The sequence below is a fragment of the Beta vulgaris genome, chromosome 3 (assembly GCF_026745355.1).
Source record: "Beta vulgaris subsp. vulgaris cultivar EL10 chromosome 3, EL10.2, whole genome shotgun sequence".
Taxonomy (NCBI): domain Eukaryota; kingdom Viridiplantae; phylum Streptophyta; class Magnoliopsida; order Caryophyllales; family Amaranthaceae; genus Beta; species Beta vulgaris.
The window spans coordinates 14337062-14363363 of record NC_079204.1 but is presented as its reverse complement, the minus strand read 5'-3'; the positions used below and the strand labels follow the sequence as shown (position 1 = coordinate 14363363).

Below are 26302 nucleotides of genomic sequence, written 5' to 3'. Positions count from 1 at the left end.
GATCCTAATAAATACTTTCTTTGTTTTTAATACTTGAAAAGTTTTCATTTTAGAAAGTTATCTATTACTTACAACATCGACATTTTTTGACAATATATATTATTTCTTCTCTCTCCTGTCCATGGAGTTCTTTGATATCTCTCTCCTATCCATTGACTTCTTTTCTATCTCTCTCGTGTCATTAGTCTTTAATTTGTGCACATTTTAACGTTGTGAGTATTTAAAAATAAAGAACATAGCAACGCGTCTTGTGTGTGGTCAGCCACACGCGAAATTACAGGTGTGGTCGTGCGCGCGACACCTTGTCATCCCGTCAGCTCATTTTCAAATTTCCATATCTCACTCATTTCTCATCAAAATCAAGCTTTTGACCATGCGTTGGAAAGCTAGCGAGCCAAATTTTCATCTACAACTTGAATCTTCCCAAAATATTAAATATGTTGTGGGATATGACCTTCTGAATTTGACCCTTATACACAAATCCTTATGAACATTATGGAATTACTCTAATGATCAGATGAAGTACTCTTATGACCAAATAGAGTTACTTGTATGAGTATTTGGTTACTTTTAATAATAAAAGGGTGTCACTCTTATAAAGAAATATGGTTACTCTTATAAGCAAAATGGGATTACGTATGTGAACAAATAGGGTTACTCATATGATTAAATGAGTTTACTGAATAAATGGGGTTACTCCTCATGAACGAATGAGGTTACTCGTATTAATAAGTGGGGGATACTTGTATGAACAATTATGGTTACTGATACGAATAAAATGGGGTTACTTATGTGAACAAAGTGAGGTTAATCATTTGATTTAATGGGGTTACTAGTATGAATAAATGGGTTACTCCTTATGAACGATTGAGGTTACTCGTATTAATAAATGAGGGTTACTTGTATCAACAATTGGGGTTACTAATGCGAATAAAATAGGGTTATTTATGTGAACAGAATGTGGTTACTCATATGATTAAATAGGGTTACTAGTATGAATAAATAGGGTTACTCTTTATGAACGAATGAGGTTACTCGTATTAATAAATAGGGGGTTACTTGTGTGAACAATTGACATTACCCGTGTGATTAAATGAGGTTACTCGTATAAATAAATGTGGTTAACGAGGTTACTCATAAGATTAACAAAATAAATTTCTTAAATTTCAAATTCCATCAAAATAGATGATTAAAATTCATGTTTGAACTCATTTAGAGTGGTTGAATTCTCCTTTTAGCATGTAGGTGATTGTTTAAATTTGTAATTTTTATTAATGACGAACCCTAATACCATAAATTTGTTGTCGAAAATACGGGGGGATTTCGAGTGGGGTTTAAGCTCATTGACAGATTTGAAGGACTTTCATTAAAGTTCTATTCTCAAGGTGATGGTAAAAATGGAGGAGAGAGAAAGTGTGGCGTGAGAATGCCATTGTTGTTGACATATTTGAAGCGTACAAAATTGTTGTACGGAGATGCGGAAGAAGTTAGAAAAAAAAGGTAGGAGGAGGTTTTGAGGTATTATATGCGCATGAGCCTCATATATGGGCCAGCCACACGCGAAATTATAGATGTGGCAGGCCGTTTATGAGAATTTGTGAGAACACAATTGTTTTCCTAACCCATAAATCGCAGAGAAGATCAATGTAAAATGATAAAAACAATAACATACTCCATCCGTTCTAAAATAAATGAAATTCTCCTGTCGACGGAGGAAGTAAAAAAGTTTGATTACTAATATCCCATGCATTAGCACCGTGCACGGCGCACATCTATACTATATATTAAAAAACAAAATTAAAAATATACTCTATATAAGATTCGACTACATGACCAATAAGCTATGCAACATTAGATTATATTTTTTTAACATAAAAACTAGTTATTAGGCCCGGGCTATGCCCCGGGTAAGAAAAAATATAATTTATTAGTATAATACTTTATGATAATAACACTAAATACAACTCAGCCTAGTGTTAAGACTTTAGTATATGTAATTGAGATCTCAAGATCAAATCCTATACTATACAATTTCTAAATTTTTTATTAGAGAGCGCCACGTGGCATAGTTTCTCGTTTATGTACGCTTTTTAATATATTTGTATAGATATTAATAACTTGGAGAGACCATAAACTTCTCATTCCATTTACTTCCCCCGCTCCCCCCATCTTTGTCAACCTCAGCAAGTGACTTCTCTTACGGCTAAAAAGCTCAAGAATCAGCAATTTGTGGGCCCCAATTGTGTGTATCTTGCTGCTTGCTCTTTAAACCCTTTTGAATTAATTCTTCATTAATCATACTTTCATTTCTTCAAAAATCAAAGACTCTTGTATTGTTACCTTATCTACCCAGAAAAATCCCCAGATTATTCCTTTCCTTCCGCAAATTTCTGGGTAAAAAGGGGGACTTATCAAGCCTAAAGGTCAGATATTTGTTCTTTATCTTTATTCATCATAATTGTGATTGATACCCATTGTTGAGGAAGTTGAATTTTGTATCAAAATTTGCATTTCATTTATGGGTTCTCACTCTTGTTTAATAATTCTTTGTCATGTGGTTGTTTTGTGATCTGGGTTTTACTCCGTATGCTCGAATTCGTTCATATTATAATTTAGGAGTTTCCCAATATTGCTTGAGGAACTTTTAGAATTTTATGAAGTATATACTTTTGTATTTTCACTAAGCAAATTATCCAATTATGATGTATGAATGTTCTTCGTAACATGATTGTTCTTTATTGGTTGATGATTGTTATTAGAATTGCTTTCTTCTTGGAGAACTTATTTCCTTCTAAATGATCTTTTTTTTTTAATCCCAACAGAACATGTCATAGAGATCAGATAAAGTCATAGATTTTAGCAGTTCAGTTTTCATTATATGTTTCAGCAGTGATATGGGTTGAGAAAGTGAGTCCACACAACGGAATGGTCACTCTTGTTTATTGATCACATGGAGAAAGATATACGCTTTATATAGGAAGTGTGAATGCATAGTTGTTGTTATAACTTGAGTTCAAAAACTTGCTATAATGTGTAAAATCATATTTTATTCGCACCAATAGGAAAGAGAGAACTGTGCTATTTTGGGTGAACAATCTAAGATAGACTACAAGCCTTTTGGGTTTATGGGTATCTTCGATGAGTACCTGGAATTAAGTGGCTGAAATGCACTGATGAAGTTGTCTATCTCTGACATCTTCAAGAGATTGATACTGCTTGGATAAACAGGAGCATGAAGAACACATGAAGGCGGAATTGGAAATGAAAGTGATGGAAGACTAACCTTTACATGAATAGCTCGTTGTAGGAAGGGAATGAAGGAATGAACTTCTATTAATGAGTTAAGTGAAAGATACGAGAGGCTTCCTATGTCTCCGAATATAATGAAGGGAAAAGTAATGATTTGTATAAAAGGGTAAATCACAGGGGATCATGACGATTAATTAGCAACAGAAGCTGATTAATTTCCTGTCATATGTTTTCCATTCGGAGAGACACTAATCATCAAGGAAGATTACCCCAGCTCAATTTATTTGATATCTAAATAAGGAAAGAAAAATGTTTCCGTGAACTATAAGTCTATAAGTTAAGAGTCCATGACATTAGCTAATGTGAGCGGATAGATGTTTGATTTTATTCCTCTCAAATCCAAATGTTTGCTTCTTTCATCATCAGCATGTTTTAATATTTTGCTTCTCCATAGCAGCTACAATAAATAGAAAACCTAGGAAAATTATCCTTTTGAGGTCATGAAAACTATCTGCGAGCGTAATGATATATTTAACATCTTTAAGATGGCACTGCCGTCAAGGTCAAGTTTTTGTCGATAGATGTTCTAGCTGACCATGTACATTCTTTTTGCTTTCTTCTTGAATTGGACTATTTTCCTTTGGTTGCTGAATCCATCATATAGACAAAAGGGACGGACCATTTAAGCTGAAACTGTCATCCTTTTAGGACAGTACCCTCTTTTTCTGATTAAATTTATTGCTTATCAAACAATAATGAGGAGTAAACACTTAAAAAATTATGAACGAATTGCTCATTTTCTATCTACACTTTTTACTAACACCATCTTTGGACAGATAACCTCTTTGTGGTAATGGCTGTCCATGATGGTAATGATGAACCTGAATGGATGAGAAGAATAAAATCAGAAGGTGCTGTTCCATTGCTCGAACCTGAGAACTGTCCAAATGGTTGGGCTTCACCCCCTGGGGACATCTATAAGGTTAGGGGTCCTGAATACTTTACAACTAAGGTGAAAATTCCTGCTGGTGAATATCTCTTGAAGCCTTTGGGCTTTGACTGGATTAAAAGCTCATCGAAGATTTCGGAAATCTTAAAAAATCCAAATAACCGCATCAGGAAAGTACTTGATGATGAATTTCCAGAGGGGAACCGACCTTTTGTTTGGGCTTTCAATCTTCAACTTCCAAGCAAAGAGAATTACAGCGCTATTGCATATTTTGTGGCTACTGAACCCTGTTCAGAAGGTTCTCTAATTGACCAATTCATTAAGGGGGATGATGGGCATCGGAATTCAAGACTCAAATTGATTGCAAATATTGTGAAAGGACCTTGGCTTGTTAGAACAGCAGTTGGAGAACAGGCTATTTGTGTAATTGGTCGAGCCCTTTCCTGTAAGTATTGTGTAGGAGAGAACTTTCTAGAAGTTGACATCGATATTGGATCTTCAGTGGTTGCAAATGCTATCGTTCATCTGGCCTTTGGTTATATAACATCACTAACAGTTGATTTAGCATTTCTTATTGAGAGCCAAAATGAATCAGAGCTTCCTGAAAGAATCTTAGGGGCTTTTAGATTTTCTGAACTTAACCCTGATACAGCTCAGTCATTTGAAGCATCATCTGCTGCAAGTGTCATCACATCATCCCCAGCCCTTGGTATGCGTCTTTGGATGTCACTTGGACAAGGATTTTCCAATCTTCTTCATCCAGGCACCCAAGAAACTGGTGCAGTTCCTGACACACCACAAGTAAATAGAACTTCAGATCATGATACCAACGGTGAATCAACAAAAAATTGGTAAGCACTTCCATTGCTTAGAAAAATAGCTGACATTTCATTATGTGAATAAATTTTATATGTTGAAGTTGATGAGTAATTATGAAACTCTTCTTTTTTTTTTCTTCTTTTTTTTGGGGGGTGGGGGAGGGGAGGGGAAGGGAAGGGGTGGGAGCTGCCCATGTTAGCTAGTAAATATCACCGATCCGAGCCTCTGTTGTGTTTTTTATCACAATGTTTCTGAGGCCTACTTGTTGAACATAAGGTGTAAATGACTACTGCTTGAAATCTCTTACCCCTTTGCATAGGGTCAATTGCATCAAGTGTGATGATATTCTCTCTCCTCCACGTTTTCTATATTTCTCTTTTTTAAGTGGAGTTCTAAATCCTACTGTAATGGCTCTAGTCTTACACATGTATGACAGTTTGCGCAAGCAAATCTATTTTGTTCATGAACCATGTTAAATTCGATGGTATTATTGGACTTTTCTCTTTTCTTTCTCCATCTTTAATGCTTTGATCATCAACAAGTTTTCACTATGTCTATATGTCCACATCATATCAGTAAAATATTCCTATGATATGGGGATGGTTATTCAGGCTGTCTGAAATTGTTTGAGATTTTGTTCAATCATATGTTGAGTTAGGCTCTGTTCTTTTGGTCTGAATTAAAATAAATTCAGTTCAGTTCAGACAAATTCATTTCGGTTCAGTTAGTTTACTCTTACAGTTTTCATTCATTCACTTCAGTTCAGACAAATTGATTCCAGTTGAGTTCAGTTCAGACAAATTGAATTAAGTTCAGTTCAAACTAATTCAGTCCAAAAAACCAGAGCCTTAGACGTCACTTTCAAATATTCTCCTTCTGACTAAGATAATGAAAATTTATGTATGAGAGTTACAATGCCCTTGGTAGTATACACATTGGGTGGTGGTGGTGGTTATTGTTGTCCTATTCCTTGTGATTGTCGTGGAAATCATTTCTAAGAAGAGGAGCCATGTAAGTAATATGTTTTAGTGTTGGACACATCTGGGCACATCTCAAACTCCTGCAGGTGATATTTGTGTTACTTTGTTGTATTCTCAAACTTATGTTTAGGTTAAATATTTCATCGGGAAATTGTGTGATGACATACTGATATTTTGAATTTCTGTAAAAAAAATTGCAAGACTTTTGGCCTTTTCTCTTCACATAATTCTTACTGAACCACACTTATTTTTGGTTATAAAACTGATTTTTGCTGAATCATACTGGTTTTTGCGGATTTTCTCATGTTTTTAACGTTTTTGTCATTTGTAGCTACTGAATTTAACTGATTATTACCACTGATTTTTACGACTATTAACTGTTTTTCACTGACCAAATCAGCTGAAACATAGGGGTGGCACAAGTATTTTGAGAAGTGCATGTGAAGAGGAGGAAGATAAAAATAGAGAGACCTTGATGATGAGAGAGAAACCTATACCAAATAAAGTAATGTCCCAACTAATTGGAAACTTATTAATAAGTGGTGCAACTAGTAATTTGGAATTTTTAACGCGAAGAGAACAACGCTTGTATTACCTATATTGGGAACATGTCAATGTCACTGTCTAGTAACTTGGGTTCTTATGTTTTTGTATTGTACCCATATACATATATGTATCCTTTTTCATGCCAACTCAGGGATTGTTTTATTTTTGGAAGCTCCACGAAATAAATCCAATTGATTTTTGGATTAAAACTACTATCTAAAATCCTCGGCTTTTCCTATCTGGTTCACACTCACACATCCCTTTGTCTCTCCTTTCCTTGTAAATTATGCCAGTCAAGTATAGAAGACTTCTCTATGTCTTCCTTTTTCTTTTTCCAATCATCAACGGAAATAGAAATTCGCTGTTAGGACCTGCATTTTTGGTTTAGTTTTTCTAAGGAATTTGTCTGATCTAAATTGTAGTGTTCATCTGATTTGACATTAATGTATGTCCTAGTGTGAAAAGTAGGTAATTCTAGATAAGATAGAGGTTCTGATATATGATTCAACCCAATCAAATGCATGAACACGACTAAACTTGAGGTTCGTGTCGGTGACATTTATCTTTGACATGAATGCAAACTCAATCCAGCAAATTCCATTTTTTAGTAATCCCAAATACACATACAAGCAGAAATGTACCTCTGCTATTTGAAATATCTTCTTGTTTTTGTGGCTAATGGAGTTTAACCAAGAAATTACCCCGAAGCTAACTACCAGCATTTGTTCTAATCATCAACGGCTTGAACATTGTGTTTATTGGCAATGTTTACTTACCAGGATTGCAATATTCTGTTGTATCTATGTTATTCAACATCTTTGGTTAAACGTTTGACATTGATTATTGTCTATAATTTTGATTATACGCCCTTCAATTTGCTTTTTCCATAGTTAATTTACATAGTTTTTAAAAATCTTACTTCTTACAGAGTTACTAGTTACTACTATCCTACTACGATGCTTACGTCTATAATATTTTTGATTGCAGATGAATCAGGTAGCTTTGGTGACTGCAAGCAAGTACAGTATAATCCTCCAAACAGTAAAAACAAGTTATTTGCATCACTGCAAGGGAACTACAAATTACAATCTCATTTTTTATTATGGAACATATTAAAGCAGGCTATTTGTGTCATTCTTCTTTATGTTTATAAAGTAGTATTGATTCTTTTTCATGCTTTTGTCATGGCTTTCATGTCAGAAATCAGGGATCTTCCATTTGTTTAGCCAGTGTAGGATGTGTTAATGTGTACAGTCTTAGAACTTTTAACATGTATCTCAGTCCATATTTACATATTATACTGCTATCACTTGTTTTTTATGTGGTGTAAGATTGTCATCCCATTTGTTCTACAGTGTACCGAATAGTGTACCGAATGAAGTTTTCATTCCAAGCTCCAACAGGTGGTCAGCTAGTTGTGATCTTCGTCTGTCCAGTTATTGACTTTGAGTTCTTGCATCCAAGAGGAAAACTCTACTGTTATAACGAACGTAATAAAGTAACGAAGAATTAAAGAACAATCAACACAATAATTAATATGCTTCACTAACAATGTGTTAGCCATATTCACAGACCACAAGTAGAGAAAAACTCTTTTAGAATAGCGAGACCCCAAAGCTTGGTTAATTATAACGATACATGATTCTAGGCATTTTTCAACAGATACCAAAGACTCATAAGTGGAAATGATATTAGAAATTTCTTCGATATATGAGAATCTCGCATGCTGAATACTGTTGAAATATGTATTTTGTGGTAAAGGATATAATTTTTTTCTCTATCTTCGTTGGCATGTTCTATAGAAATATGAGTGATAAATAATGAACTTTTTTCATATGAAGTAAAGAATGACGAGGAAGGTGCATTATTATTATGTACTTGCCTAAAAAAATTGTATTGTTTTTGCAATAATGAAAGGCAAAGGTAATCAATATGAACCAAAAAGTGAGCGTCTTGTGCACAAGAAACGGTTATGTTTCGAAGACATTGTGAGAGAAATTGATAAATCAACATGTAATAATAAAGTTACAAAACGTAATACTTAGTTCGATCTGTTATGGACTCACGGTAAACAACCAAGCAGTTCAATTTAAGGATGTCATTGGGCTACCGTGGCCCGAGGCACAACCCACATGGGAAAAGCAGCGGCACAAGATAGGAATGGCATGTCACAATATTGTGGCAGCCTAGGCCGCAGTTTTGGATGCAAAAAGGCACATCAATATCACAATTTTTAAGCCTAGGCACTAAGGCATGACACAACCAGACACAAAAGGCCTGCGGGCTTTGCCATGCTAGGACTCAGTTTCGGGTCTGGCTGACCCAGCCTAGTGTCATCGTTTTGTTCATAATGACCAGAACTCCAAACGAACTCAAAACAGAAGAAGCTGAGATGTGCAGAAAGGATCCACGTAACCACAAGTACTGATGCAACCAGTACATGGAGCAATTTGCATTCATAAATGAATACTCCAGAGCCGAAGTCACCACCACATCCAAGAATGATACACTGTTGTACTACTGCAGTCTAAACAGCTGCAAAGTGAAAGCAGTTCCAACCCAGCAAGAGAGATGGTAGTAGTAGCCGTGCAGGTCAGAATTGCACTCATCTACAAGCCCAACAGAACAATGTAACAATGAGGGTGATGAATACAAAGAACTCATGAATGATCCCATACAGATAAAAATTGGGCTATTTTCTGAAGACCTTGGAGCTCCGAAACAATAGTTATCACCAGCAAAACCTAAAGTCACTTAGTCTTGCTAGCACACTACCATATGGTGCACCACAGTAGACCAAGACATATCACCAAATTGTACAAAATTGCAGATCAATCCTGGACATGAGACATTGATGGTAGAATATGGCCAGAAAACTAGTTCAGCAGAAGACTTTTTTTTGAGGAGATAGTGCAAACGAAACATCTGGTTCACTACACTCAAAAAGTGTTAAAATTGTGAGTAGTATCATTATGATTAATGTCAACAACTCAAGCCACCAAGCAAACACACAAATTAATATTCCTCTAAGAATCAAATGTGAACATATGAAAACCAAACGCAAGCTTTCCTATTTTACTGACATCAGTGACATGACTGAGCCGCGAGATTATAACCAGGACAAAAAAGGTGCCTTGGGGCAGGGGAAGGGGGTAGTCGTTTTCTGCATCATTTGTACTCCAGTTATAGTCAGCAGATTATGAAGAATGAGTATCATCACTCATCAGAAGGTCTAGGACAGGAAGAACAGAGTATCTTTCAAGGATTTGATGATATCTTGTTCAATCAATATTAATTTAGTATGTTAACATGCTAAGCTCTGCAACTGGATCTCCTGGTAGAACATGGATCCATGAAGACAAAAAAAATACTCTCTCTGCAACATGATATAATACAAAGTTTTCTCTGTATTACGTGGTTTGATTATTCTGCTCACTGGATTGCCAAATAAAAGCATAAACTACAAGAACTATGTAAAATTTAAGGCTGAAGAACAAACTGAGTTGACTTAATGTTCTCTGCTGATCAAAATTAGAAACCAAATCAGTTTTCGACAGTCATTCCTATGAACCTCATGACCAAGTACTGAACAAATTTCACGCATCATATAATTTCGTTTGGAGCCTTGCACTACATCCAACTACAGTCAAGAATAAATTCACATATACGTTAAAACAAGAGAGCAATGCTTCCTCATCTACATCAAAAATTGCTACAGAAGTCGCTAGATAAGTCAGAAAGTTATAACAATGTTGACAGTAGTGAATACAAGAAAGGTGGCAATTTGAAGAAAAACACTTGATTATATCAGTCAAATCTCATGCATATAAAAGGTGTATAGTTTGCAATCAATAGAACAATAATATAAGATGTTCTTTCCACTATTGCCAGTACAAAGATGCAAAACACTCATCTAAACCAACCCACCAATAAAATCTCTCAATTCAAACTTTGGCCACTCCATATAATTTCAATTTAGAGATGACCTTAAATGAGCCAAAAGAAAATCTAGATAATACCAATCAGTCAAAAACTTCTTTCCAAGCTGATGGAAGAAGAGCATAAAAGTTGTACCTTCCTAAAGTGTTAGTAAATGTAGAACAAGTCATGGCTCCCAGATATTATACGGATCACAGAAACCCTTGTTCATAGTGTCAGCCAAGTATACTATCATCTTGTTTCCAATCATATACATTGTAAGTCCATAAATCTTATACCAATTCAACACCTCCTGTTGGTACTGAACTCATCTGCAACATTCTGCCATTACCAGGGGCAAGAAAGCGAACCGTGGCAGGGAAGGATCAGTAACAAGTTCAATCTCAAGAAACTCAAAATCATAAGCACCAGAACGCTTCAAACTCACAACAAATACAACAGCAATCCATCCCAACATTGTTCATCCCATGAATCAAACCCCATCCAATAGCATAACCAACAATAATTCCAGACAAATGCCCAAGAAAACTCGCTTGCGGGACAATAATCGATGTAAAGATCAGCGATTCAAATGGCGCAAAACTAATAGGAAGTGAAAGAAATCCAAACAATCTCAACTTCGAAGACGGCTGCTTCACAGACAAGATAGTCATCCACCCAAAAACAACACAGGAATACCCAACCGCAGTTACTCGTCGAAAATGATCCAACTTAAGCCTATGAATCAAAACATGATAAGCCCCTAATACCAAAACACCAGATAAAACAACAACACAAGACTATAATGAAGATAAAACTGAAATCCAAGACCAATATGCCCTAATTGTTCCACAACACCAAGACTCCAAAGTGCACTCATTTTAAACACAAGATGAATGACACTAATGGAAACTGAAATGGGAAAAAAAATACAAAAACAAAAAAAAGGACCAAGATAAACCTATAAAAAGGATAGCCTAAAGAACGTTATGGCCAATCTAAAATCTTCTGCACAAGGTTGCCCGAAATGATTTTGTTACAGCAGCCTGAATCAATCTTCCAAGTGTAACAAAAATTAGACTTGTATTGATGATAATTACGATGAATTCAAGAAGCTGCTGCAAGTAATCACGCAATATATGCGAGTCGTGTCAACATTAGTGCTCTTGACTAGCAGCTGCAAATTTTCAAAAGTAAAAAAGACAGATGATAAGTAGTTAGCATGTTTAGATTAGCGCAGCCATGAGATTGTAACAGACAAGAGACAACATGAACTGCCACAAATAGATGATAGAGCAACCATCATTAATTCAAGCTAAGCGCTAGATTATGCACCAAAATGTCTGATCTGGTCAAAAGATTAACCCCAATTATGTAAAAATGATCTATTTTTTCTGAAATATCAGAAACAAAAGAAAGTTTTCAAACTTTCCAAACAGTTAGCAAACCTGGAAATCTAACCCTTTACATTTTCATCGCCAACCCCCCCCCCCTTCCCTATCTCATAGTGCCTCACAAGTCACATTATTAACCTTGTCATATGAAGTTATACTATGCAAAAGTTCTTACAATACAGGTATCACAGCCTCACAGGATCTATTGGTGATCAGAGCAGACATCACACACATTGTTTTAATTTACTTCTGTTGCAAAGCATAAATTCTTTTGACCACTCTCCCGGCAAACATTTTCCCCTCAACTACCAATCTCTAATATTCTTTTCATTTGGACATAATCATACAGGTCACGGGCCAAAGATGCCTTCCACCAATTTATTCTTATTTACTTAGTTCACTTAATTTCAAATCTTTGCATGCATCTACAAAAGAATACCAGCTCCAGGGTCTATATGACAAAGAGATGATGAAAGATTGCAGGATGCAGAATACTCATTTTTCCGACTTAGTAAAAGAAACTTCTCGAGTACTCATCAAAAACAATCTTAAAAGAGCGTGTCAAAGCATCGAAGCAAACTGCAAGTTTTGGGGATCAAAGTATTCTGGTATTGTTCTTTTATGCCAGAAAATTCCAGTTTAGTCCAGTGCTACATTTAATTGAGACCAAACTGAAACATGTCATAGAGCCCCATACCTATGATAACAAATGCATGCTCTCTATAAACTGGGAAGAACAGAAGAACATTAAAGATCGTTACATTATAAAGATTTTATACCTTTAGCTGGTGTAGCTGATGGCTCATCCTGAGGCTTCATGGCAGGGAAAAGCAGAACTTCCTGTAACAACATATGCACACATGTGGTGAAGCCTCAAGCTAGGAAAAAATTTACAAGCATGCACTCAGACTCATATGCAGACCAACTGTACACACAGCAGGAACAAGAAATGAACCTTTATATTCTGGGAATCTGTCAGCCACATTATAAGTCGATCAATACCCATACCCCAACCACCAGTAGGGGGAAGCCCATACTCAAGAGCCGTACAGAATGTCTCATCCAAGGCCATTGCTTCATCATCACCTGATTGTCGATCCTGAAAAATGAAAATAAACTTTTAGAATGATCAAAGGAATTGCAGGCTAAAATTCAGTGATTAAGAACAAGCTTTCAGCACCTTCAGTTGTTCAGCAAATCGCTGGCGCTGTACTACAGGATCATTCAATTCAGTGTACGCGTCGCAAAGCTGAGCAGCCAATAACAGACATTAGAATAATATGGAAGACGACCGTTTAACAAAAGAAAGGTCAGACACATACCTCATGCTTGTTCACAACCAACTCAAAACGTTCAGTCAAGCCAGGCTTTGACCTGTGCCACTTAGCTAAAGGACTCATTATTTGTGGATGGTTTATGATGAAGGATGGATTAACGCAAGTTTCCTCCAAAAAGTGCCCTACTAACTGCAAACAATATAGAAGCAGAATAAGTTTCAAAAAAGAACAGGGGTAAGATAGGGAACTGGGAAGGATGCGGCCATCCCAACAAGATATGAGATACACTTAATGGAACCAATGACATTAGATCAAAGATTTGCATCAACCATAATTCAAGGAATCTTTGAGCCTGTGCAATAAAGCAGCTAAGAAAGCCAAATTATTCTACAAACATATAAACAATCATAGTATTGAAGAGCAAATTAATATAATATAAAAACTCACTTTATCCAGCAACCGAGTTGTTGTCTGCGGTGGTAGGCATTTCACATCATATTTTGCACAGGCCTCGATCAGATATTTATTAGTTTCTTCACTAGCTAAATCCTTCGGTATGGACAAGTTTGCCACTTTCTCCAATCCCTCTATCATGTCAATCCTCCTGCAATTTCAAGGATTAGAGGGTATTAATATATACCGCATATAAGAGAATACAATCCAAAAAAAGACAGTAACAGGTAAAGAACCTGAAAGGCGGAGTAAAATCAATCTCAATTGGCTCCTTATCTAGCCCATTTGCGTGATACTTGATGACATAGCCACCAGTCATTTCCTTTACCATCCCTGTTGCAACCCGGCTAGTTAACCCAATGATATAGAACAATTCACCATGGATATCTATCCAATAGACGCTTACCACTCAACATCTCTTCAGTCCGCTCCATTATATCATTGTAATCTGCAAATGCCTCATAAAACTCACAAGTGGTGAACTCCGGGTTGTGTGTCAAGTCAATACCCTCATTCCTAAATTGCTTTCCAATTTCATACACACAGTCTAAACCACCAACAACTAGCTCCTTCAGATAAAGTTCAGGAGCAATACGCATGAATAGCTTCATATTCAGGTCATTGTGATAGGTCACAAATGGGCGTGCAGCTGCACCTCCGGGAATCATGTTCATCATAGGTGTCTCAACCTGTAAGCAAAGGAATTAGATCGATTTGCATCAAACTGTAATGACTGCTTCTCAAAGACTCCGGTAGTGAAATATCATTTAGCCGATTTCCCAAGAAATACCGCATACGTTCAAATAAAATAATACAGCACAATTTTCCAACAAGAAGTTCAAGAGTCAATTTTCCAACAAGTTATATGCATATACTTTCTCGTAACAAAAAGAATGCAACATTTGCCATTTTAGGCCGTATCAAAAAAAAGCAACAATTTGAAACTTACTACTTTTAGTTAAAAAAGTTCAATATATTTACAAAATGCCATTACTAGAAAATTGTACATTACCACTCCCTAACCCACATTACATTACTAACCTAAACAATCCTAACCCCTAATGATTCCCACCAAAATTACACCTATATCTATCTATACCATCCCAATTCAGAAATCAAATCCAATTTCTTCAACTCCCCATTCATGAGCTGCATTAACTCCCCCCCCCCCCCCGCCCGCCCCATTTATGATCTTCAAAAACTGCTCCCATCTTCCAATTCAGAACTTCCCCCAACCCTAATTTCTTCCCCCCTTTTTATTCTTCTTAAATCCGAAAATGAGAAACCCTAGATCTACTTTCCTCTTCTCTTCTCCCTCAAACGGCGCATTCTCTCTCCTATTCTTCATCTCACACTATCCTTCTTTCTCACTTACCTTCACTAAAAATGGTTAATCTTGATCTTTTAAGATCAGTCGTAGCAAAGGAAACTGATCTTGATAGAAAAATTATGTTGAATCTCTGTGTTCAACTTTTCGAAGAATCTCATTTCACTCACTTCACTCGCCTCTACGAAAGTGGGGGGGGGGGGGCGGCTAAGCGCTTGAATCTCGAAGGGTTGGTGGCTTTAGGGGTTGCAATTGAAAGCATAAACAGGGCGAAGAAATTTGAGTGGAGTGTCGTTTGCGGGTCGTTGGCGGAAGAAACAAAAACTGGAGTCCCCAAGACCGACGCCTAGGCGGTTTTCTAGGTGTTCTTACTTTCGCAAAACCAGGGGTGTTGGGGTGAAAATTGCAGAGCCATCTTCACCATTGAAAGCGAAGGAGACGGTTAAAATGTTGGAATCCAGTGATGATTCCTCCATTCAAATTATGGGCTTTAGGGCTAACTCTTACTCTATGGGTTTTGATTCTTACGGTCATGGTGGGTATGAACCTGTGTTCATTCTGTCATCTGATGATGAGTCCCCCAACAAATCAGACACCATCTGATTTACTTTGGCAGAGGGACCCAGATGTTATCTCTACCTATCATCCTGTTTTTAGTTGATTTTGTTATTTTATTCTGCATTCTTATTTGTGAAAATTGCATGTGGTTTTCATGTGTTCTGCTTCTGTGGGTGTGTATGATGGGTCGCCTAAAGACGGATTTGCATGTGGGATTTGCTTGTTGGATTATCATTTTTGTGATGATGTTGGTTATTTGTGTGGGATTCGCCTTTTTGTGATGATGTTGGTTATTTGTGTTGGATTATAAATTATGTCATGATGTTGGTGATGGATAAAGTTTGATTTTCATGAGTGATTTGGTATTTTGTGATGATCTTGGTTATGCATGTGAGATTTGTTTGATGTTTCATTTGGGTGTTGGATTAAATTGTGGTTGTTCTGGATTAAAAATTGCTTTGTTGGATTAAAAAATTGTTGCGTCTATGTTGGTCTAAGTCTCTGCCCTTTGAGTTGGAGAAGCCAATTTTGGATGGTGTGTGTATGTGAATGTAATAATAGAATCTCTATGACCATAGGAAGAGGTTATGCACTTGGGTGTCACTGTCCCTTTTTCTTAATATGAGTTATGTATGTGTTAATGTCCAAGTGATGAAGGAACTCAACACAATTGGTAATGATGTTTGATTTGCTCCATTTGCAACAATGGACATTTGTTGGTGCTACACCATTGACATTAGTCCTTGTTGTGAACGTTGAGATAACAAACATCATTACCTTATTTGTGAAAAAACCCTAAACATGATAGACCTAAGACTGTCAAATGATGAGACTTATCAAAACAGTAAGCATGCATTCAATAGGATAATAAGATATCATTTACTTTCCAATTATTGAGACTCAATAACAATAGGCAAACGAACGCATAACATACCTTCCATAAAAGTTGAGTTTCTTCAATTAAGATCAACAAAAAAAGTGTGGTAGTGATTGTCATCACATAATTACAAAAAAGACCTTCTAACCACTATAGTTAACCTAACAAAAAAAAAGTGTTTAACTTGAAGGCTTAAAGTCTAGATAAGTGAACAAAAAGGTACTTATAATTTAGCTTAACCTTCATCAAAAGTGGTTAAAAGGGGCAGTCATCTTCATGATTCATTTAATTTGCATCAACTTCTATGTCTTCCTCCATTGCTTCCTCTGTGTGTTCAGTTGTGACTACATTAAGATATGTCACAGCCTCATCAATGACTTCTTGTTCAACTTCAACATTCTCCTTTAGCAACTCAAGCCTTTCCAACATAGCCTTTCCCCACATGTAGATTCTTGTAGTTATTCCCTCCCTTAACCATGAGAGTGACTACCATTACATGTTGTAACTGAATTCATGTGTACCTAATAAGATTGGGATCAAAATTTACATATGCTAGGTTGACTTACTCAATAAACTCATCCAAATTTTTAGGAGATGATTGGTATTGCGAACTTTGAATAAAGCTAAATCTAGGATGTTGAATTCATGACTTTGGTGGTTGGAAAATAAGGTGAATGTTAAACCTATTTAAGCTTGCTACATTTCTAAATTCTACATCATCATCACTTAGATGTGGCATTGCATTATCCTGTTGAATTAATATGTCCCATGCACATCCCTTCTGGTCATTTCCTCATAATGCTTGGTAGAACATTTCTAATCATCATACCTTTGATCACAACCTTAGTAACATTTTGTATTGCCTTGATCTCAAGTGTCGCAGCTTTTTTGTTCTTGCTTCTCTTCTTTGCTCTTTGAGTGAACACAAAGGGGAAAATTCCATACTTTTTCCATCCTGTATCATTACACCATGTTCATTAAATAAGGGTTTTGATGTAACACCCATGAATATTGCCTTGATCATGTACCTTTTTGAGATGCAAACTTTGTATGGATCAATTTCTGATGGTAGTAGATAAAACCTTCTCTTCTCAGGGTTTAAGTAAAACCATTTTTCATCAATATGAACAACGTTGTTCATAGGGATGAAGCATGGTTTGCTACCCTCTGTAGCATAGTCAATGTGCTTGAGTACCCACTGCATTCTCTCTATCTTATGTTTGTTTGTGATTGTTGGGTGGTTGTTGCTAGTGTGCATCCTTAGCTTCCCTGCCTTAAGCAGCCTGAAAATCTTCATGTGTGAGCACTTTAAGTAGCCTGCGTATGCTCTGTAAGCACACCTCAGATGAAGGGGAGCTAATTGTAGCCATTCCTCATAAACTTCTTGTGCTTCCCTCTCTGATTTCCCTTTTTTGGACCTGACATCAATGACTTCTCTTGATCTCTGTTTTTCTCCTTTAAAAATTCTAGATATTGTACGTTTATGCACCTCAATCTGATTAGCAACCCATGAGATTTTCCCCCATGGTAACTTCCCATTTTCTATCATACCAAGGAGCTGAAAACTTATGTAACCTCTTTGATTGTTTGTTAGATGCCCAAAAAAATTTCTCATAAATCCATTGACCCATATTTCTTCTTCAGTTAGTTTAGGTGCTCCTAACCCTTCTTCATCAAGTAGCTAATCTATTCCAAAAAATGCACCTACGTCATCCAATTTGGCAGGTTTTTGGTACTAGGATGAGGGTGCTGCTTTTGGTGTTGGTGTTTTTTTTGACTTGCAAGAAGATGAAGAAGCTGTACAGTATGTGCAATGACTAATTTCATACTATACTTAAGCCATTGTGAGCTTATATTTTGTGTATTCAAACATTGATTTTCTTATAGGTTCCTCTCCTTATATAGGGTGAGGTGTAATTAGGGTTGAAACAATTAAATTTGGTGGGAAACTTTGCATTTTTACTTAATGACTAAGGTTACAAAATTGGATTTCAAAATTTTGCTTCATCTAAAGGTACTAAAATGGCGCCTAAGCTAAATCTGGTAGATTCCCAAAAAATACAGTGTAAAAAAGAAGGGGGGGAGGGGATTTTGGGTGGGCCATTTCTTTCTCTCTCCTAAAAAGACAAAAAGTGCCCAGATTTTTTTCCCCCAAAATTTGCTCCTAATTGTCCCACATGGGCAACTAACCAAATGGTCTCCTCCATTTTCTGTCCTACTTTTTACTAATTCACCCATCTAACTACAATTACCAAATTTTGCCTAGGAGTCTGTGTTCTTTACAAACGTTGCAATCTTTTTGTTACGGAGGAAGTACATAAACCATCTAAGGCTATGTTCAGTTCACCTTATTTTTGCTTATTTCAGATTTAATCAGATTAGATCAGATCAGAAAAAATAAGTTCAGATCAGATCAGTTCAGATAATGCTTATATTTAAAAATCACTATATCTTTCATTACATATTAGTAAAAATTATAATAATTGAATATTAATAAAGTACTCATTGAGACGAATCAAACAAGACCCCACATGACTATATTTTTTCTTATATATTGGGAAAAATCTAAAAGATAAGATCTTGTTATCTGATCAGTTCAGATCAGATCATATCAGATCAGAAAAAATAAGTTCAGATCAGAAAATTTCAGGTGAACTAAACATAGCCTTAGTTAAGAAAAAAAATAAGCAAAAGGACCCTAGAATAATAGTCTCATGAAGTAATAGTTTTTGTATCAGTTAATCACATTGTACCCATATGACCATATCGGTAGACAAGTGGAAGAATCATAGTTTTCCATAGCAATTCTGGGATGCTAGAAAGGAGAAGAAAGAGATAAGAAGAAATATCTATCATGGAAGGCCCTATAACAGGTAAACTTTCACCTAAGCTATACTTCATATCTTAACTCAACACATGAAGAAGAATGAAATTCATTAAAAAAAACACTCGGATTTCCAATGCAATCAGCAATAATAGATATCAATTAATTAAACTCTAATTTTAAACACAGTCATCCATTAAGAGCTTTGACCAGTTATTGACTAAAAACCAATTGTTCCCAAAGCACATAAAAGTTTCTCCTGAAAGACAAAAGGAAAGCACAAATTTTGCAGCAGATTAGGATCAGAGACAGTTACCTCTAAGAAACCTCGATCGTCAAGAAACCTCCTTATATATGAGATAACCCTTGATCGAGTCCTGAATATCTCTCTAACCTCACCATTCAACATCAAATCCAAGTATCGCTGGCGATAGCGGGTTTCCTACAACAGAAAGTGAGCAAACATGAAAACTAGCAACAGCTTGAAGCACACCAAAACCAATTTTACTCCAAAAACTTTCACCAACAAACATGGAATATGTAAAGACAAGGAAACAAAACAATGCTGCAACAGCATGCCTACACGGGGTAACTTATCCAAGATGCTGGATTCATTACTTTTTTGAAATATACACCTCAGATAGGCAGATTTTTACACCCAGCATTTTTTATTAACAAAATACACTTACTGCTACAGCACACATCACTGTTACCATGGCATCCTGTACCCACTTTAAACAGATTACTGCCACAGCACACATCACTACTGGCATGACATTCTGAAATGCAAAAAAAGTCACCCAAGTCCAGGTCCTCACTTTAACTGTAATTCTAGCCTTGATGTCTATTCCATTTAGATTTACCCACAATCATGGTGTCAAAACAAGGCCGTATCGTATCGCCTGTATCGTAAAGGTTTTCAAATCTACCGAACCGATATTACCCGCATCGTAAAGTTGTAAAACAACCGCATTTTAGGCGGGTTTTAGGGATATTTCATGGTTGAAGCCGATATTCAGCGGTATGACAACCGCATCGTTCCCGTTCCCGCATCACCTGTGACCGTGACCGCAACTGTGACAGAAACCATATTTTCGAACTATGCCCACAATTCACCTAATACAAGGGAGTTTTCATGAGATACCCTGAACTTTTTAAGAATTCATGAGGTACCTTGCGTATTGAAAATTGCACCATGTGCCTCTAAGTTTTGTAACGAATCCACCATTTACCTATAACGACTATAAAATATAAAAAAATGTCATTCATTAACCATGCAATCAGTTCACCAGAATGCCAACATTTGTCAAGATTGATGGAACTTGGAAGGGTTGAAGGGGTAATGAAAACTTATAACTGATTATGGAATTCTGGTTAACTACTCTGGGGTTGATTCACGATCTTTTTTATGTTTTGATAGTCATTAAGGATATATAGTTGATCCGGTACTAACAAGTAACAACTGGCATATAAAGCAAAAGAATGTTTAAAGTCATAGGCCCATAAGAGGAGTGAAGGCCAGGTAAGTAATTTGGGTTTCTTTTAGTGTCAGGTACATGGAACACTTGAGCTTGCCCTCTCTCAGGGTTTGGCACAAGCCCACAACTTGAAAACACCCTTCCCCCAATCACCTTTGCTGCCCCCATGATTCAATCCCTGTTATGTAGGAAATGGCAGTGGAAACTTGTCCTTCCATCATCTAGAATAGAAAGGAATCATAAGAGTGGTATCTTGCGCATTTCTGAAACATGTAAAAACGAGCTCAAAGGTTTCCAAAATCAGGATGGTGTTTTGAGCACTTTAAATTTTTATTAGGAGGCATTTCTGAATGTAAGCCATTTCCAACACTTCGAAACATACCTCCCATGTCTGATACTTCAGAGTGCTTTATAGTAAAACCAACTTGTATTCGAAGAATAAACTGACAAGAAAAAGAAGCTCAATTCCCATAGAACATGCAATCCACAAATGGATTTGATTATTGAATATTGATTAAATAATCTAAAAGGTCACAAGTAATAGGGCTAACAGACAAGATAGCTAGAGTTGAAAAGTTGTGAAATTTAGTTAGACTCTTAACCCTTACATTGTTGATTCCAAATCAGCATTTAATGCAGCCAGAGCATAATAGCAAAAAAATCTACAGTTGGTCGACCAACAATCAAAACTATGAACATGGTGGTAAGAAAATAATAACAGAAAATAAATCAGGCATCAATTAAAAGTCACAGACAAGAGTTACAGGACTCTGATCAAAGGCACAGGCCTGTAGGCTGTAGCTCCTAAATTAAAATGAAACCACAAAGGAGACAACAAGCATTCCGATTTTCAATTTCACAACTAATTTAGTACCTGATCCTTCAAGATGTACAACTCCGGATTTCTTGTACTTCCTGGGACCCAAGAATCACCTTTCTGAGAAAGAATAACAAGTTAGATCTAGAAAGCTGGAAAAGGACCTGAACTCAGGAAAAATGATATTACCTTTACATTGGCATTCTCTGAAGCAGCAACAGCCTTTTGTCTTGGCATCATATGGAGGCAATGAGATAATTCGACAAAAGACTTCGGGAAGATACTTAGCTCCCCTCTCATAGATTTCCCTGAATCCAGAGATGGCACGTCAATAAATGGAGAAAAATCAGTAAGATTGAGGACTCACAGTGCACAGGTAACCCCTGAGAAAATTGTGGGGAAAATTTTAAAAAAACTAAAAATGAGGAACTAAAATTTGAAGTGAACTGATATTGCACTTTCAAATCTTTCCTAAAATCACAAGGCAGTGAATTGAAATTCAAACTTCCGTAGTTCCCAGCATTTGGATTTTGGGAGTTCCAAAAAACTATGTGATTCGAAAAAAGTCTACTAATTGCATCACACTGACAACTTAAATCAATTTAAAGTAGAAACATCCATCAGCTACAAGTCACCATTTCCCAAAAGATTGATACACACACGCGCAGAAAAGGGGGGAACTTTTCAGCAATTAAACAAACAGAAAATGTAAAAAACCATAAAACAGTGCAGAACATTGAGTTCAAAGATGGAGTCCAGCAATTCACAAGTCCTAAAACACAAACCTGGGTATCCAGTTACACCAACAATATCACCACGTTTCACAGAAGCATGGAACTTAGAAAATTCAGCTTCGTCAAGCTCGGAAGTCCTGCAAAAAAAAAAAACAGCAAAACAAGTTTAACAAGAAGCACATGAAAACAAAAACATAACAACCCCAATAATGTACAATTACTTTATGTGTAGGGTGTCATCAAACAAAGTTATATTTTATCTACCAAATAACACAAATATTACATATCCTCCTTATTTAATCCCACCAACGGTTCCAAGCAAGAGCAATACATGAACACATTATGTAAAAGCACACAAGGAATCAAGGATTAAAAGATGAAGATAATTCAAGTACTAGTTACCTAGCATCAGCCATCACTTGGACTTTGGCACCACTGCCATGCAAATCATAAAAGAAAAGCTTTGAAGAGGACGCACGCTTGCTCATGATCCTCCCTTCAAAGACAAAGCAGTACATTCCTTAGCAAAACCACGAATAACTAGACCTCAAACACACCCCAAAAGAATTAAAAAGAAAATTCCAGCCTCGCCTACCAGCTAATGATACTTGCACATCCTCAAGATGATCCCCATTGTTCAACCCACCATACTTCTCTATGTATCCAGCTATACTCAATGTAACATGGAACTTGTGTGGGTATGGATTGATTCCAGCCGCCTTCTGCGCATCCAGGAATTTCACCCTGTTCTCAAAGTATTGCTGTCAGTAAAAGAAAACCCCACAACTTCAACAAACATTCAAGCATTACATCTAATAACCATAAACTAATAATTAAAATCACTAAACATTAACCATGTTACATACAGTAGGGTCCATATCCTCATCATCAGCAACTTGAGACTTCTGACCCTGAGAGCTCGGCATTGCAGCCTACACAGAATAATTACAAGAAAATTAAACTACAAATGGAAATACCTCTTCTATGTAAATATTCACCAAGTAAGTTACGATACGCCATTCATTAAGAATAAGAAAGGCAAATGACCATTTGATTAATTCAATTCCATTCCAACGCATATACAAACAAATTATTCATACATCTCCGTTCTTCTATAATTGCACCACTCTAACTTTCAAGCTCGCCAACGTATATCTTTAACCATTGATATCTTTGAAATTCAGTTACAAATGATAAAAAGCTAATATCATAATAACATGTTTTTATTTTTAATTTAACTAGCTCCCAAGATGAACAATATAAAAGTCGAAATGTTGCAATTGTATTAACGAAACGAGTCTTTTTCTTCAAAGGTAAAGTATTGGTTACTCGTTTGTTTCTTGCACAATCACATCCCTTTCTATTTCTTTTGTTTCTCCATGCAATATATTTGATGGATTGTTTTTGTTGTTTGGCTTTAAATGATATGTAGGAGGAACTGTACTTGGCACTTTTCACAAGTCTCTTGAATGGAAATCTTGCTATAGATATGCATCGATGAACAAAGGAACCCAAGAACATATAATTGTAATGACTTGTAGTTTTTTCTAATGAATATTAAATTTAGACTTAAATTTGTATATCTGAATATTAAATCTTGCAATGACTTGTTCTGTATAATGTCATTTCGATTTTGTGATTGTTTGTGATTGTGAAATTGATGTGAATTTGGATATATTCTTGATGACTGAAATAAAATTTGTATGTTTTAATTTTCAAAATTTTAGTCCCGGAATTGTTAGGACACACGGCACTATCTCATCCAACTAGCAAGGACTATATACTTCCTTACTTCAAATGTAACTTTTTATCAACATGCAGTCAGATCAGCAGCTTGTATACCTAAGAATTTTCACTTGAAAACTATACGAAGGTATTGTAAAGCATGGTAAGTAGTTACAGTCTACCGATTCAATGATAAACCCCCATCCCTCTCTGCAAAAGAATAAACCCCCTTTGTTTGCTAAGTCATTCTTTTAATCCATTTGATATTTTTTTTATATAGGGCCAGGGACGGGAAGGGTCAGGTCAGTCTAGCCCTTGGAAATGAATTTTTGCAAAAGTTGTTCAGAAAAAGTTTGATATTGTTTTGGTTTTCAAATTTTATTTCTAAACATGGATTCTTTTCAAAAGTTTTGGGTAAAAATTTTAATATTGGCATTTTTTTTATAGAAAAAACTAAATTTGTTTTATATGAAGGCGCCAGCAAGACTTCCGACCCGACCCGATCCACATACAACATGACCCGACCCGGGCCCGCCCATTGAACATGTCTAAGATTTATTGTGTAGGACCATTCATTAAGAATAAGAAAGGCAAATGACCATTTGATTAATTCAACTCCATTCCAACGCATATAAAAATAAATTATTCATACTTCCCCCGTTCTTCCATATATCTTTAACCATTAATATCTTTAAGTTATCACAAATGATAAAAAGCTAATATCATAATAACATGTTTTTATTTTAAATTTGACAAGTACTCCAGATGAACAATATAAAAGTTGAAATGTTGCAATTGTATTAAAATGATGATCAAATTCATAGTAATAAACTCCAAATTATACCAATTCGCAAATTATAATACCTGCTTAGCAGCTTTCTCCTCCTCCTTCTTGCGACGCTCTTCTTCTTTCTGCTTGTTCTTCAACTGCTTCTTCAACGCACTAATTCCACACAAACAAACAATAATTAGTACCAAAAAGGCAAGCATAAGAACGGAACAAATTATGCAGATAACTCAATGAAAGTATACTTTTTGCTAAGAGTTTCAGATTCCTGAGAATTATGGTTAGAATCCATTGACAAATTAGCGAGAGATTTCGCAGCATCATCGGCAGAATTCTCCATGTTTGATGAAGAAGAAGAAAGAGAGCAGAGGAGAGAGAAAGAGTGTTGCTGACGCAGAAGATGGGCGCTGAGAGTGGTGGAGTGAGACAGAGAAAGTGGTTATATGTGTCAATGTCAAGTGATCCAAGTCAATTCTTTTTTGTTGTTTAATTCGTGATCCCCAACTACCCAAGTCAATAGGTCAATTCTTTTTTGTTGTTTAACGAAGCTGGTTAATAGAAGATTAAATCTAATTTTGCTTCAAAAAAATCTAATTTTGCTTCGTGGCCAAGGTAAAGAAATATGTGAAAGTATTGGGTCAGACCGTCTGACCAATACTTCACTCTGTCAGACGGGCTGAGCCCAAAACAAGTTCTCGTCACTGATGCTGCCAATTCTTCGCCGTCAACCGTACTACAGGTGATACACGATACGACGACAAAAATCAAGTAATAGATATATATTTCATTGATAAAATTTCACAACCCTGAAGCCGACTACTAGCATAGTATCTCAAAACTAACAAGTTCAACATAGGCCACAAAAAGTAGAAATCTGATTCACTTCATCTACACACCTAGTTTCAAGAACTGATAATCCAAAGAGATTGAGCTTGATGTGATTTTCCTTCCCCTGCCAGATGTATAAAGAAATGTCAGTTAATTCTCAATGAGCAAGTGTGCACATATCATTATCTCATCTTTGTTGAAAATTGACGAAACACCAAACAACAAAAGCAGCATATAGCGGATGATGAGGGATGCGGACGGGAAATCGAGATGTTTTGGGTTTGTTAACTATGACAGTGCAGATGATGCTGCCATTGCCGTCGAGGCATTAAAATGGTAAGAAATTTGATGACAAAGAGTGGTATGTGGTGAAGGCTCAGATGAAATCTGAAAGGGAGCAAGAATTGAAGGGAAAGTTTGAGCAGAGCATGAAGGAAGCTACATGGTCTTTTTATTCTTTCAGTTAGTTCTTTATTTCTTTTAGTTAGTTCTTTATTTCTTTTAGTTGGTGCTTTATATGTTTCAGTTAGTGTTTAAAAATACTTGAAACCAACTGAAAAAAAGAAGACTAACTGAAAAAAAATGAAGACTACCTGAAAAAAATTGAAGACTACCTGAAAAAAAAAATGAAGGCTACCTGAAAAAAAATGACCTAAGTTACTTTCATTTAGACCTAAGTTACTTTCAGTTAGACCTAAGTTACTTTCAGTTAGACCTAAGTTACTTTCATTTAGAGGTAACTTACTTTCATTTAGACTAACT

At 36.1% G+C, this 26302-nt stretch overlaps 2 protein-coding genes and 1 pseudogene across 6 annotated transcripts; 1 reads left to right on the top strand and 2 right to left on the bottom strand.

Moving 5' to 3' along the window:
- The first annotated feature begins 2158 nt into the window (after window positions 1-2158).
- On the top strand, window positions 2159-7897 carry LOC104888835 (protein ENHANCED DISEASE RESISTANCE 2). 2 transcript variants are annotated; one of them, XM_048641145.2, is made up of 4 exons: window positions 2159-2423; window positions 4086-5049; window positions 6398-6502; window positions 7531-7897. In XM_048641145.2, the coding sequence occupies exons 2-3, from the start codon at window positions 4103-4105 to the stop codon at window positions 6399-6401; spliced, it is 951 nt and encodes a 316-aa protein (XP_048497102.1). In that variant the 5' UTR covers window positions 2159-2423; window positions 4086-4102; the 3' UTR covers window positions 6402-6502; window positions 7531-7897. The 2 variants fall into 2 exon arrangements, with proteins under 2 accessions (XP_048497102.1, XP_057249608.1); XM_057393625.1 differs by lacking the exon at window positions 6398-6502.
- A 2429-nt stretch (window positions 7898-10326) lies between these two features.
- LOC104888834 (RHOMBOID-like protein 13) lies at window positions 10327-11619 on the bottom strand (annotated as a pseudogene).
- On the bottom strand, window positions 11244-25949 carry LOC104888833 (lysine--tRNA ligase, cytoplasmic). Of its 4 annotated transcripts, none has more exons than XM_057393624.1 (17): window positions 25609-25949; window positions 24790-24868; window positions 23067-23132; window positions 22796-22944; window positions 22603-22696; window positions 22252-22337; window positions 21656-21774; window positions 21524-21586; window positions 19488-19613; window positions 13992-14274; window positions 13822-13918; window positions 13580-13736; window positions 13178-13321; window positions 13036-13104; window positions 12811-12954; window positions 12635-12695; window positions 11244-11638 (listed from the first exon to the last, which is right to left on the bottom strand). In XM_057393624.1, exons 3-17 carry the CDS (start codon window positions 23087-23089, stop codon window positions 11619-11621), a joined length of 1635 nt encoding a protein of 544 aa, XP_057249607.1. In that variant the 5' UTR covers window positions 23090-23132; window positions 24790-24868; window positions 25609-25949; the 3' UTR covers window positions 11244-11618. The 4 variants fall into 4 exon arrangements, with proteins under 4 accessions (XP_057249607.1, XP_057249606.1, XP_010672233.2 ...); XM_057393623.1 differs by having other exon boundaries at window positions 22796-22961; window positions 25609-25948; XM_010673931.4 differs by lacking the exon at window positions 25609-25949 and adding an exon at window positions 24958-25155 and having other exon boundaries at window positions 22796-22961.
- Window positions 25950-26302: the final 353 nt, after the last annotated feature.

Excerpts from the sequence above, each read along its gene's own strand:
- LOC104888833 (XM_010673931.4), bottom strand. The coding sequence starts at position 25,052 with ATGGAGAATTCTGCCGATGATGCTGCGAAATCTCTCGCTAATTTGTCA. Across the intron at positions 24,869-24,957 it reads TCTGAAACTCTTAGCAAAAA|TGCGTTGAAGAAGCAGTTGA; the intron begins GTATACTTTCAT and ends GTGTGGAATTAG. Across the intron at positions 13,919-13,991 it reads GACTGAAGAGATGTTGAGTG|GGATGGTAAAGGAAATGACT; the intron begins GTAAGCGTCTAT and ends GGGTTGCAACAG.
- LOC104888835 (XM_048641145.2), top strand. The coding sequence starts at position 4,103 with ATGGCTGTCCATGATGGTAATGATGAACCTGAATGGATGAGAAGAATA.